Source organism: Triticum dicoccoides, chromosome 1A (assembly GCF_002162155.2).
Source record: "Triticum dicoccoides isolate Atlit2015 ecotype Zavitan chromosome 1A, WEW_v2.0, whole genome shotgun sequence".
Classification (NCBI taxonomy): domain Eukaryota; kingdom Viridiplantae; phylum Streptophyta; class Magnoliopsida; order Poales; family Poaceae; genus Triticum; species Triticum dicoccoides.
In genome coordinates, this window is record NC_041380.1 from 85,051,724 (window position 1) to 85,066,645 (window position 14,922).

The window sequence follows — 14,922 nt, forward strand, 5'->3', positions numbered from 1 at the left end:
ACTCATATACATCATATACACATACTTCCGAGTCATGCTCGTCGTCCTTGCATCATGTTTTTTTTGGTTTGTCCCTCATGAAGCAGTGAGAGCCGATTTGACATTTTTCTAGTGAACTGTTATTATGTTTTGTGTATTGGTTTTTTTTGTAGGCTTAGTTTTTTTGTGTAGGGACACATGTCTTTTCATTCTCTGCTTTCTTTTATTTTTGGTTTGATCGTGTAGCTAGAGTGGAGTGTAACTAGATTTTTCATTTCCAGATCTGCTAAATCTAATCTAGATAAAATTTAGCTCATCTAAATTTAATGTTCGCACAAATTGAATCATATACGTTCGAGAGCGGGGTGTAACGCGCTGCGCGCGGAGGCGAGGACGAAGACGAAGGGCGCAGCTGACACGTGGAGCCTTTCCGACTGGTACATTTGGTTGCATGCAAACCTTCTTGCAAATGCATGCATGCGCGGGAGAAGACGGAAATTATCGGCCGAATTACATTACTCGGTGAATGATCTGCATCAACTCTCTTCATGTCTGATCTCAGATGTGAGAGTGGGATATTCTTTTGCTGAATGGCCTTCGAGATCCATCAACTAAATAAACCTGAATTTTAAAAAGTGCATACGCACTAATTAGCGAAACTCACACATGCATGCATGCAGTGTTGTGGTCTAAAATTTTGTCTTTATGCATGACGTGGCGGATAGCAATGACATATTCACGTGAGCAAGAGATTCCTTGTTTGATGGGTGTGCATGTGCACTTATCTTGGGTTTTCAAATTTTTGAAAAGTCATATCTTTCAAACCGTGCATCCAAATTCAGACCCGTCTTCACCGCTGGATTCCTCGCGGCGAAATCTTTGAAACTTGATCCCCCATGAATATGTTTTGACGAAAAAAAAATTAATGCCAACTTTGGTGCTATATCGTGCAATTTTAATACTGCATTATGCAACTTTAGTACTGAATGGTGCAACTTTTTTATAAACTTAGTTTTTGTAGCTGCATGATCCAATTTTCTATGAGGTTGCAACCTACCAACCATGAGAACGTAATGTGCAACTAGTCTACTGCCCCGCCAACAACCTAGTAGTCGATGTGCAACTCTCATCCTTATTCGTGGATGTGTAGTTTTTCATGCTTTTGCACACCCTGCCCACCCCCCTACCAGTGCTATGTGCAACTGTTGGAAATATGCCCTAGAGGCAATAATAAAATGGTTATTATTATATTTCCTTGTTCATGATAATTGTCTATTATTCATGCTATAATTGTGTTATTCGAAAATCATAATACATGTGTGAATACATAGACCACAACATGTCCCTAGTGAGCCTGTAGTTGACTAGCTCGTTGATCAACAGATAGTCATGGTTTCCTGACTATGGACATTAGATGTCATTGATAACGGGATCACATCATTAGGAGAATGATGTGATGGACAAGACCCAATCCTAAGCATAGCACAAGATCGTGTAGTTCATCTGCTAGAGCTTTTCCAATGTCAAGTATCATTTCCTTAGAACATGAGATCGTGTAACTCCCGGATACCGTAGGAGTGCTTTGGGTGTACCAAACGTCACAACGTAACTGAGTGACTATAAAGGTATACTACATGTATCCCCGAAAGCATCTGTTGGGTTGACACGGATCGAGACTGGGATTTGTCACTCCGTATGACGGAGAGGTATCTCTGGGCCCACTCGGTAATGCATCATCATAATGAGCTCAATGTGACCAAGTATTTGGTCACAGGATCATGCATTACGGTACGAGTAAAGTGACTTACCGGTAACGATACTGAACGAGGTATTGGGATACCGACGATCGAATCTCGGGCAAGTAACGTACCGATTGACAAAGGGAATTGAATACGGGATTGATTGAATCCCCGACATCGTGGTTCATCCGATGAGATCATCGTGGAACATGTGGGAGCCAACATGGGTATCTAGATCCCGTTGTTGGTTATTGACCGGAGAGTCGTCTCGGTCATGTCTGCATGTCTCCCGAACCCGTAGGGTCTACACACTTAAGGTTCGGTGACGCTAGGGTTGTAGAGATATTAGTATGCGGTAACCCGAAAGTTGTTCGGAGTCCCAGATGAGATCTCGGGCGTCATGAGGAGTTCCGGAATGGTCCGCAGGTGAAGATTTATATATAGGAAGTCCAGTTTCAGCCATCGGGGAAGTTTCGGGGGTAATCGGTATTGTACCGGGACCACCGGAATGGTCCCGGGGGTCCACCGGGTGGGGCCACCTATCCCGGAGGGCTCCATGGGCTGAAGTGGGAGGAGAACCAGCCCATGGTGGGCTGGTGCGCCCCCCATGGGCCTCCCCCTGCGCCTAGGGTTGGAACCCTAGGGGTGGGGGCGCCCCACTTGGCTTGGGGGGCAAGTCCCCCTTGGCCGCCCCCCCCTTGGAGATCCCATCACCTAGGGCCGGCGCCCCCCCTAGGGGCCCTATATATAGTGGGGGGAGGGAGGGCAGCCGTACCCAAGCCCTTGGCACCTCCCTCTCCCCTCGTAACACCTCTCTCTCTCTCTCGTTCGAGCTTGGCGAAGCCCTGCCGAGATCACCGCTACTTCCACCATCACGCCGTCGTACTACTGGATCTCCATCAACCTCTCCTTCCCCTTGCTGGATCAAGAAGGAGGAGACGTCTTCCCAACCGTACATGTGTTGAACGCGGAGGTGCCGTCCGTTCGGCACTTGGTCATCGGTGATTTGGATCACGACGAGTATGACTCCATCAACCCCGTTCTCTTGAACACTTCCGCTCGCAATCTACAAGGGTATGTAGATGCACTCCCCTTTCCCTCGTTGCTAGATGACTCCATAGATTGATCTTGGTGATGCGTAGAAAATTTTAAAATTCTGCTACGTTCCCCAACAATGGCATCATGAGCTAGGACTATGCGTAGTTTCTATACACGAGCAGAACGCAAGTTGTTGTGGGCGTTGATTTTGTCAATTTACTTGCCGTTACTAGTCTTATCTTGATTCGGCGGCATCGTGGGATGAAGCGACCCGGACTGACCTTACACGTACGCTTACGTGAGACTGGTTCCACCGACTGACATGCACTAGTTGCATAAGGTGGCTAGCGGGTGTCTGTCTCTCCCACTTTAGTCGGATCGGATTCGATGAAAAGGGTCCTTATGAAGGGTAAATAGAAATTGGCATATCACGTTGTAGTTTTGGCGTAGGTAAGAAACATTCTTGCTAGAAACCTATAACAGCCACGTAAAAACTTGCAACAACAATTAGAAGACGTCTAACTTGTTTTTGCAGCATGTGCCATGTGATGTGATATGGCCAAAAGGATGTGATGAATGATATATGTGATGTATGAGATTGATCATGTTCTTGTAATAGGAATCAGGACTTGCATGTCGATGAGTATGACAACCGGCAGGAGCCATAGGAGTTGTCTTAATTTATTTATGACCTGCGTGTCAACATAAACGTCATGTAATTACTTTACTTTATCGCTAACCGTTAGCCATAGTAGTAGAAGTAATAGTTGACGAGACAACTTCATGAAGACACGATGATGGAGATCATGGTGTCATGCCGGTGACGACGATGATCATGGCGCCCCGAAGATGGAGATCAAAAGGAGCAAAATGATATTGGCCATATCATGTCACTATTTGATTGCATGTGATGTTTATCATGTTTTACATCTTATTTTCTTAGAACGACGGTAGTAAATAAGATGATCCCTCACAATAATTTCAAGAAAGTGTTCCCCCTAATTGTGCGCCGTTGCGAAAGTTTGTTGTCTCGAAGCACCATGTGATGATCGGGTGTGATAGATTCTAACGTTCCCATACAACGGGTGTAAGCCAGATTTACACATGCCAAACACTTAGGTTGACTTGACGAGCCTAGCATGTACAGACATGGCCTCGGAACACAAGAGACCGAAAGGTCGAACATGAGTCGTATGGAAGATACGATCAACATGTAGATGTTCACCGATGATGACTAGTCCGTCTCACGTGATGATCGGACACGGTCTAGTTGAGTCGGATCATGTATTACTTAGATGACTAGAGGGATGTCTAATCTGAGTGGGAGTTCATTAAATAATTTGATTAGATGAACTTAATTATCATGAACTTAGTCTAAAAAATCTTTGCAAAATGTCTTGTAGATCAAATGGCCAACGCTCATGTCAACCTCAACTTCAACGCGTTCCTAGAGAAAACCAAGCTGAAAAATGATGACAGCAACTATACGGACTGGGTCCGGAACCTGAGGATCATCCTCATAGCTGCCAGGAAAGCATATGTCCTAGAAGCACCGCTAGGTGATGCACCCATCCCAGAGAACCAAGACGTTATGAACGCTTGGCAGTCACGTGCTGATGATTACTCCCTCGTTTAGTGCGGCATGCTTTACAGCTTAGAACCAGGGCTCCAAAAGTGTTTTGAGCGACACGGAGCATATGAGATGTTCGAAGAGCTGAAAATGGTTTTCCAAGCTCATGCCGGGGTCGAGAGATATGAAGTCTCCGACAAGTTCTACAGTTGTAAGATGGAGGAAAATAGTTCTGTCAGTGAGCACATACTCAAAATGTCTGGGTTGCACAACCGCTTGTCCCAGCTGGACATTAACCTCCCGGACGAGGCGGTCATTGACAGAATCCTTCAGTCACTCCCACCTAGCTACAAGAGCTTTGTGATGAACTACAATATACAGGGGATGGTGAAAACTATTCCTGAAGTATTTTCAATCCTGAGATCAGCGGAGGTGGAAATCAAAAGGGAACATCAAGTGTTGATGGTCAATAAAACCACTAGTTTCAAGAAAGGCAAGGGTAATAAGAACTTCAAGAAGGACGGTAAGGGAGTTGTCGCGCCCGGTAAACCAGTTGCTAGGAAGAAGTCGAAGAATGGACCCAAACCTGAGACTGAGTGCTTTAATTGCAAGGGAAAGGGACACTGGAAGCGGAACTGCCCCAAATACTTAGTGGACAAGAAGGCCGGCAACACTAAAGGTATATGTGATATACATGTAATTGATGTGTACCTTACCAGTACTCGTAGTAGCTCCTAGGTATTTGATACCGGTGCGGTTGCTCATATTTGTAACTCAAAACAGGAGCTGCGGAATAAGCGGAGACTGGAGAAGGACGAGGTGACGATGCGCGTTGGGAATGGTTCCAAGGGCGATGTGATCGCCGTCGGCACGCTACCTCTACATTTACCTACGAGATTAGTTTTAAACCTCAATATTTGTTATTTAGTGCCAGCTTTGAGCATGAACATTGTATATGGATCTCATTTAATATGAGATGGCTACTCATTTAAATCCGAGAATAATGGTTGTTCTATTTATATGAGAGATATGTTTTATGGTCATGCCCCGCTGGTCAATGGTTTATTCTTAATGAATCTCGAACGTGATGCTATACATATTCATAGTGTGAATACCAAAAGATGTAAGATTGATAATGATAGTCCCACATATCTGTGGCACTGCCGCCTTGGTCACATCGGTGTCAAACGCATGAAGAAGCTCCATACAGATGGACTTTTGGAGTCTCTTAATTTCGAATCATTTGACACGTGCGAACCATGCCTCATGGGTAAAATGACCAAGACTCCGTTCTCCGGAACAATGAAGCGAGCAACCAACTTATTGGAAATTATACATACTGATGTGTGCGGTCCAATGAGCGCTGAGGCTCGCGGTGGCTATCGTTATGTTCTCACTCTCACTGATGACTTAAGTAGATATGGGTATGTCTATTTGATGAAACACAAGTCTGAGACCTTTGAAAAGTTCAAGGAATTTCAGAATGAGGTAGAGAATCAACGTGACCGAAAGATAAAATTCTTACGATCAGATCGTGGGGGAGAATATTTAAGTCACGAATTTGGTACGCACTTAAGGAAATGTGGAATCGTTTCACAACTCACACCGCCTGGAACACCTCAGCGTAACGGTGTGTCCGAACGTCGTAATCGCACTCTATTGGATATGGTGCGATCTATGATGTCACTCACTGATTTACCGCTATCATTTTGGGGATACGCTCTAGAGATAGCTACATTCACTTTAAATAGGGCACCGTCTAAATCCGTTGAGACGACACAGTATGAATTATGGTTTGGGAAGAAACCTAAGCTGTCGTTTCTAAAAGTTTGGGGATGTGATGCTTATGTCAAGAAACTTCAACCTGAAAAGTTCGAACCCAAGTCGGAAAAATGCATCTTCATAGGATACCCTAAGGAAACCATTGGGTATACCTTCTACCTCAGATCCAAAGGCAAGATCTTTGTTGCCAAGAACGGGTCCTTTCTGGAGAAAGAGTTTCTCTCGAGAGAAGTAAGTGGGAGGAAAGTAGAACTCGATGAAGTACTGCCTCTTGAATCGAAAAGTAGCGCAGCTCAGGAAGATGTTCCTGTGGTGCCTGCACCGACTAGAGAGGAAGTTAATGATGATGATCAAGGTACTTAGGATCAAGTTGCTACTGAACTTCGAAGGTCCACAAGGACACGTTCCACACCTGAATGGTATGGCAACCCTGTCCTGGAAATCATGTTGTTAGACAACGGTGAACCTTCAAACTATGAAGAAGCAATGGCGGGCCCATATTCCAACAAATGGCTTGAAGCCATGCAATCCGAAATAGGATCCATGTATGAAAACAAAGTATGGACTTTGACAGACTTGCCCGATGATCGGCGAGCGATAGAGAATAAATGGATCTTTAAGAAGAAGACGGACGCGGATGGTAATGTTACCATCTATAAGGCTCGACTTGTCGCTAAGGGTTATCGACAAGTTCAAGGGGTTGACTACGATGAGACCTTCTCACCCGTAGCGAAGCTGAAGTCCGTCCGAATCATGTTAGCAATTGCCGCATACTATGATTATGAGATATGGCAAATGGACGTCAAAACGGCATTCCTTAACGACTTTCTTAAGGAAGAATTGTATATGATGCAGCCGGAAGGTTTTGTCGATCCTAAAAATGCTAACAAGGTATGCAAGCTCCAGCGCTCCATCTATGGGCTGGTGCAAGCATCTCGGAGTTGGAACATTCGCTTTGATGAAATGATCAAAGTGTTTGGGTTTATGAAGACTTATGGAGAAGCCTGCGTTTACAAGAAAGTGAGTGGGAGCTCTGTAGCATTTCTCATATTATATGTGGATGACATACTTTTGATGGGAAATGATATAGAACTTTTGGACAGTATTAAGGCCTACTTGAATAAGTGTTTTTCAATAAAGGACCTTGGAGAAGCTGCTTACATATTAGGCATCAAGATCTATAGAGATAGATCGAGACGCCTCATAGGTCTTTCGCAAAGCACATACCTTGATAAGTTATTGAAGAAGTTCAATATGGATCAGTCCAAGAAGGGGTTCTTGTCTGTGTTGCAAGGTGTGAAATTGAGCTCAGCTCAATGTCCGACCATGGCAGAAGATAGAGAAAAGATGAGTGTCGTCCCCTATGCCTCAGCCACAGGGTCTATCATGTATGCCATGCTGTGTACTAGACCTGATGTAAACCTTGCCGTAAGTTTGGTAGGAAGGTACCAAAGTAATCCCGGCATGGAACACTGGACAGCGGTCAAGAACATCCTGAAGTGCCTGAAAAGGACTAAGGATATGTTTCTCGTATATGGAGGTGACGAGGAGCTCGTCGTAAAGGGTTACGTCGACGCTAGCTTTGACACAGATCTGGATGACTCTAAGTCACAAACCGGATACGTGTATATTTTGAATGGTGGGGCAGTAAGCTGGTGCAGTTGCAAGCAAAGCGTCGTGGCGGGATCTACATGTGAAGCAGAGTACATTGCAGCCTCGGAGGCAGCGCATGAAGCAATCTGGATGAAGGAGTTCATCACCGACCTAGGAGTCATACCCAATGCGTCGGGGCCGATCACTCTCTTCTGTGACAACACTGGAGCTATTGCCCTTACCAAGGAGCCCAGGTTTCACAAGAAGACCAGGCACATCAAGTGTCGCTTCAACTCCATTCGTGAAAATGTTCAAGATGGAGATATATATTTGCAAAGTACATACATATCTAAATGTCGCAGATCCGTTGACTAAACCTCTTCCGCGAGCAAAACATGATCAACACCAGAACTCTATGGGTGTTTGATTCATCACAATGTAACTAGATTATTGACTCTAGTGCAAGTGGGAGACTGTTGGAAATATGCCCTAGAGGCAATAATAAAATGATTATTATTATATTTCCTTGTTCATGATAATTGTCTATTATTCATGCTATAATTTTGTTATCCGGAAATCATAATACATGTGTGAATACATAGACCACAACATGTCCCTAGTGAGCCTGTAGTTGACTAGCTCGTTGATCAACAGATAGTCATGGTTTCCTGACTATGGACATTAGATGTCATTGATAACGGGATCACATCATTAGGAGAATGATGTGATGGACAAGACCCAATCCTAAGCATAGCACAAGATCGTGTAGTTCGTCTGCTAGAGCTTTTCCAATGTCAAGTATCATTTCCTTAGAACATGAGATCGTGTAACTCCCGGATGACGTAGGAGTGCTTTGGGTGTACCAAACGTCACAATGTAACTGGGTGACTATAAAGGTATAGTATAGGTATCCCTGAAAGCATCTGTTGGGTTGACACGGATCGATACTAGGATTTGTCACTCCGTATGACGGAGAGGTATCTCTGGGCCCACTCGGTAATGCATCATCATAATGAGCTCAATGTAACCAAGTGTTTGGTCACGGGATCATGCATTACGGTACAAGTGACTTGCCGGTAACGAGATTGAACGAGGTATTGGGATACCGACAATCGAATCTCGGGCAAGTAACGTACCGATTGACAAAGGGAATTGAATACGGGATTGATTGAATCCTCGACATCGTGGTTCATCCGATGAGATCGTCGTGGAACATGTGGGAGCCAACATGGGTATCCAGATCCCACTGTTGGTTATTGACCGGAGAGTCGTCTCGGTCATGTCTGCATGTCTCCCGAACCCGTAGGGTCTACACACTTAAGGTTCGGTGACGCTAAGGTTGTAGAGATATTAGTATGCGGTAACCCGAAAGTTGTTCGGAGTCTCGGATGAGATCTCGGACGTTACGAGGAGTTCCGGAATGGTCCGGAGGTGAAGATTTGTATATAGGAAGTCCAGTTTCGGCCATCGGGAAAGTTTCAGGGGTAATCGGTATTGTACCGGGACCACCGGAAGGGTCCCGGGGGTCCACCGGGTGGGGGCACCTATCCTGAAGGGCCCCATGGGCTGAAGTGGGAGGGGAACCAGCCCCTGGTGGGCTGGTGCGCCCCCCATGGGCCTCCCCTACACCTAGGGTTGGAAACCCTAGGGGTGGGGGGCGCCCCACTTGGCTTGGGGGGCAAGTCCCCCTTGGCCGCCACCCTCCTTGGAGATCCCATCTCCTAGGGCCGGCGCCCTCCTAGGGGCCCTATATATAGTGGGGGGGAGGGAGGGCAGTCGTACCCAAGCCCTTGGCGCCTCCCTCTCCCCTCGTAACACCTCTCTCTCCCTCGTTAGAGCTTGGCGAAGCCCTGCCGAGATCACCGCTGCTTCCACCACCACGCCGTCGTGCTGCTGGATCTCCATCAATCTTTCCTTCCCCTGGCTGGATCAAGAAGGAGGAGACGTCTTTCCAACCGTACATGTGTTGAACGCGGAGGTGCCGTCCGTTCGGCACTTGGTCATCGGTGATTTGGATCACGACGAGTACGACTCCATCAACCCTGTTCTCTTGAACGCTTCCGTTCGCGATCTACAAGGGTATGTAGATGCACTCCCCTTTCCCTCGTTGCTAGATGACTCCATAGATTGATCTTGGTGATGCATAGAAAATTTTAAAATTCAGCTACGTTCCCAACAACAACTTAGTCTGTTGTTCACGCCAACAGCTTATTAGTCGATGTGCAACTCCTTCCCCTCCCTTGTTGTGGATATGCAGTTTCAGTTGGCAGAGGCAATACACGGAGTTGCACAAGTCCGCCAGGCAGTTGGTCGGGCCAACATACGAAGTTGCACATCTCACAGGCAGGATAGTTTATGGTGAAAACTCCACATTCACGAGGATAGTGAAAAGTTGCATATAGACAACACGCTAAAGTTGTACGTCTCACTAGCAGGGGTGGTTTGCCCTAGGTGCTAGCAGGAAAACTACACATCCATGGGATACAAGAAAAAGTTGCACATTACTGTTAGACAGTTGGCCGTGGCAGTATCCTAAGTTGCACATCCACTGATAGATAGTTGGCTGATGCAACAAACAGTGAAAACACTCAAACGCGATTGTGGGGGGTGCACGTGCGGCGATTACCATGCATGGAGTTGGCCAGGGCACCGCGGTAGCTGACCAAATTGCATATTTCACTGTTAGAGAGTAGTTGGGGTGGTGCCACTAGTGAAAACTGCATGGCCTAGGCAACAAATGAAGTTGCACATCTCACTAGAAGGAGGCGGTTTGAGGGTGGAGGTATCATAGAGGAAAACTGCACGTGTACGGTGTACGAGAAAAGTTGCACATCCCTCTCAGGTAGTTGCACATCGACGGCTAGTCAGTTGCACAAAACGGGGTCAAAATTGCACAAAAAATATTTCGTTGAAACATACTCATATTAGATCTAGTTTCGAAGAGCACGCCGCGGAAGTTCGAACAGTGAAAACGGATCTTAATTCCGACGTGCGGTTTAAAAGTTATGGCTTTTTATAAATTTAGAAATTTGAATTAGTGCGTTCACATGGATGGTTTTATAATTCACTTTCCTTTTTTCTGTTTATGTGATTCTTTTTCTAATATGAAATGAAATTTTGTTATATAGGAGTACTAATTAGAGGACCAAATTAGATTAGAGGATCAAAAAAAATTAGGCCGGCCGCTCCGAACAGTTAGGGAGCAGCCGGCCGCTGCGTAGACCTGTCCGTAAATAAATAAGGGTAAATTTGACCACCATTGGCATTTTGAGGTCGACCGTCATTAGCATTTTGCGTAAATTTGAGTAGCAACAATAATATGAGCGCGAGAGCGATCACTTCACGATTTGCGGTCTCCACTTCGTCTGAAATAAAGAGAAACCCTGAATGGAATCTTACGATCAAGAACAAGAAGCCAAGAACAAGATCACACCTCCGCCTTTGCATCTCCGGTGTCTAGGCACAGTAAAAGTCACCCAAGAAGAGGAGAAAGCTCAACTCAAGTAAACATGATTACTTTCTTTTTCGCTGCTTCTAAAAAAACATTATACTCAAGCACAAATGGGTTAAGCCTGAATTTATCAAGAGCAGGCGTATTATATTTTTAGCTGAACTATTATATTTTGTTATATGCCGACTGAGTGATTGCGAGGTAATTTCTACCAGAGCCAAAAAGGCAGAATGCTACAGAGTCCGCTGGCTATTCTCTGCCGGGTGTTTCTAATCTTACATTCTTAAAAAATTGCTCCCCACTTCTAGCAATTCTCTCTACATGCATACTATCCACATCAACATGATATCACGTCAGTATCATCAACATATAGGCTCCACACCAGGAGAATTTCAATCTGAATGCGTCATCATAATTGTTTTAGGCCTTGATTCAATATACCCTAGCCAACTGGAGCCCTCTGATCTCTTCTCATTGTATTTTCTCTCTTATGCTGCATGCGTAGGATCCGATGGTCATCGAAAAGAGCGGCACCTTTCTCTTTTACCTCCCGTAACTTTCGGCTTTGTGATTTATGAATGTCACGTGTCGTTCATCATGTTGGGTCTCACGTGAAATCTGGTCTCATAGAATTCTTCTCCGTAAAGACCCACTAAAGATTGCCCAGCGTATAGAAACAGAGTACATAACGGCCGTCTCTCTCCGTCGACTCAGCCGAGCCCATCAACCCCTTTCCAGTCCGGCGTGGGGGCCTAGATCCCATCACACTCCCCTCCGGCAGGTCCCCCGACTTGGCTCCCCTCTACGATTCTTCGGGGTTCGCTCCGTTCGCTCGGGCCCTCTCGGTGTGGTTCCTGAGTCCGTCGCTTGAAGGTCCTCCTGAGCTGCCAGTATGAATTTAGGTTGGGCCGCGGCTGCTGCTACCAGAAAATGGAGCAGGAGGTGCGGCCTAGGCCGGGCCTGGTGTGGCGGCGGCGCCGGCGCGCAGTGAAGAACCTGCTGTTGCTCTCCTTGGTGGACCTCGCACAAACGCTGGCGATGACAAGGCTGCAAGCCATCACAAATCCACCTCCAACTTCCTCGGCGAGGTCGGCTTCGGCCCGGTCTACATGCTATCCGTCGACGGCGGCCTCCGCCCCGGCCTCGCCAGCAGCAGATCGCCATCAAGATGCTCGGCTTCGACAACAACGACGTCCAGCGGCAGCGAATTGCTGGTACGTCGTCGTTATTCGGCGCCACAGAGAGTCCAATCATCAATATTGCAACCACAGATCGTTGGTGATTCATTGATTCTGTGATGACTGATTGATTTTTTTTTTGTTTGGTCGAACAGGCCAAGGTGATGTATCGGCGGATGCTGCGCCACCTTCCATAATGGTAGCCATTCTCTTGGCAAGCTGAGCTCCTGCATATTAGTAAGAAGTCTTGCTCCTCTCTATCTGTCATGGGCTTGTGTCAAGGGTCGCGAACTTCCTGAGTATGTCGACAGGTTCTGTATTCTGTTCTTCGGGTTTTTTCAGTCTTCAGTATTTTGTTCAAGGTTATATTCACTGTACACAACCGATCAAATCAGCCCTCGCTGGCCTTCTGTTCCAGTCATAACCCACTGACTGATCAAGCCAGAAATAATCCTACTGCAGTGCATCCTACACCAGTTTTTCATCTCCCCCACTTAGCTTTTCATTATGGCCTTTAATAAACACAAGTGCATATAGGAATCCAAGTAAATAGCAACAGCAATTACTAACAGGTTACAGATCTTTTCCTTGGTCTCCATCCCTCCTACCTTGATCGGAAACAGTTCTACACCACTATTAAATCCATCTATTAAAACTGCTCTACAGGTCCATCGTTTCAGCTTTTGGTTCATTAGCTCTTTAAACTGAGCCACGAGAAGGAGGAGCCACCAATGTTGGGGGCGCGTGTACATCGCCCCTGGCCACCGGAGGAAGCGGTCAGTTTTTCCCGTACACACCTATTTGACTACAAATTCAAATTCATTTTTGTTTTTGCAAGAATTGTAACAGTAGGACGCATGATCATCTCCCCCCAACCTGCATGGTGAATAATAATAACTTTTATGATTATACATGAGCCAGTACCATCGCTGATCCTGATCTGCTATTTGGATAATTGTACTTCCGTCGAATTGTACTTCTCTTTATGTCGTTTGCAAGCTAGCCATTGTTATGGATCCAGACATGATAACTACGCTTTCGTGGACCTATACTTCTATGCATGTTGTTTCAGGCAAGACATTGTTACAGATCCATCAAAAATTAAATTACTACTCCCTCCATCCACATATATAGGGCCTAATACGTTTTTCAGGTTACATTTGACAACAGGTTAGCACAATAACATATGACATGCATGTTACACAAAGCATACCATTGAATTCGTATATGAAAGGAGTTTCTAATGATATAATTTTTATATCATACATCTCATATACTAATAATTTTATTATTGGTCAAAGGCTACCTCGAAAAATGTATTTGACTCTATATCTGGATGGAGGGAGTACCATTTGTTCTACACATGTTCCCTATGAAATGGCCTTTGGTTGTACGTGGCTTGGGCAAAATTTTGATTTCCTAATTGTCCATATGAATGTTTATGGCTCCTGTAGTTCTTTATACACAAGCGTCAGCTGCTGATATGGTTGATGGAAGTATGAGGTATGTTCTCCACATTTTCAAAGATAGAAAAGTTCTATGGGTAGCTAGAGCGATGTCTTTTTTATTTACAATATCTATACTGCTGAATAATGACTTGTGGCTGTATGTCCTTGTATATTTGGTGCATTTACCTACGATTGGTAATGATATTAAGTATTCCTTAATTAATCTCAGATATACCTTTGCAGACTATGCTTTATGATCCAATGGGAGATTTGACAAAGCAAGATATTTTTCAACAGATATGTTTCTTCATCAGTTGTGAAAAGTACAATATTTAACACATGTTTTTTTAGTTGTGTTTTCAACCAACAAATGTATCCACGAGCAATTTTTATTCCAAAAACTACTGCACTTTCCGGTGAAAAAAGAACAATTGGACTAGATGGACAACAATGGGCGTAGGCCATCCAATAGATGTGATTTCCTGTTCGCTTTTGTCAAATATCTTCATAATTGTACAGTCACTCACGTTATTAATATCCGGATCTTCGGAGAGGCTATGTTTGTGAGCAGGTTTAATCCCAATCTGCTATTTAGTAGGTCGCCATTCATTGGTCCATCTTTTGCTAATCGATTCAGACAAAGTTCATTTTTGCTTGAATTTATACTGTGAGAAGTTATGAAGCCAAACAGATGATTGAAAATCAACAGGGATTGAAAATTTACTCACATAACTCAATGGAAAAAACACAATAAGTCTTTCTTAGTATAAAGGCACTGTGCCACGCTTTGGTACTTTGATAAGCTACTTAGTGCAATTGATAGAATTCCTGTTGACACTCCAGCATTGGTCAAACAATAGGATCAAATGTTGATATCTATACTTTGGCCATACATCCACAAGACACAGTCTACTACCGGTGGAGAAACTGTTCTCTTTGTTGTTACATTGTTCGCCTTGGAATTTATAGTGTTGATTTGTTGTTCTATTAAGTTTTTATGCTACTTTTACTATTAGCCAAGAGATCCCGCGACATCGCGCGGGGTATCATCTAGTTTTAAAACTCTAGCATTTCATTATGCAGTTAACATGCTATGATGGGTCGCTGAATTTGTTTGTTGTTGGGAAAATGTTAGATAATTCTG

At 44.8% G+C, this 14,922-nt stretch overlaps 1 protein-coding gene across 1 annotated transcript; it reads left to right on the forward strand.

The window, feature by feature from the left end:
* The first annotated feature begins 9,919 nt into the window (after window positions 1-9,919).
* On the forward strand, window positions 9,920-14,281 carry LOC119351806. Its single transcript, XM_037618618.1, has 3 exons — window positions 9,920-9,973; window positions 12,106-12,366; window positions 12,486-14,281. Exons 1-3 carry the CDS (start codon window positions 9,920-9,922, stop codon window positions 12,525-12,527), a joined length of 357 nt encoding a protein of 118 aa, XP_037474515.1. The 3' UTR covers window positions 12,528-14,281.
* Window positions 14,282-14,922: the final 641 nt, after the last annotated feature.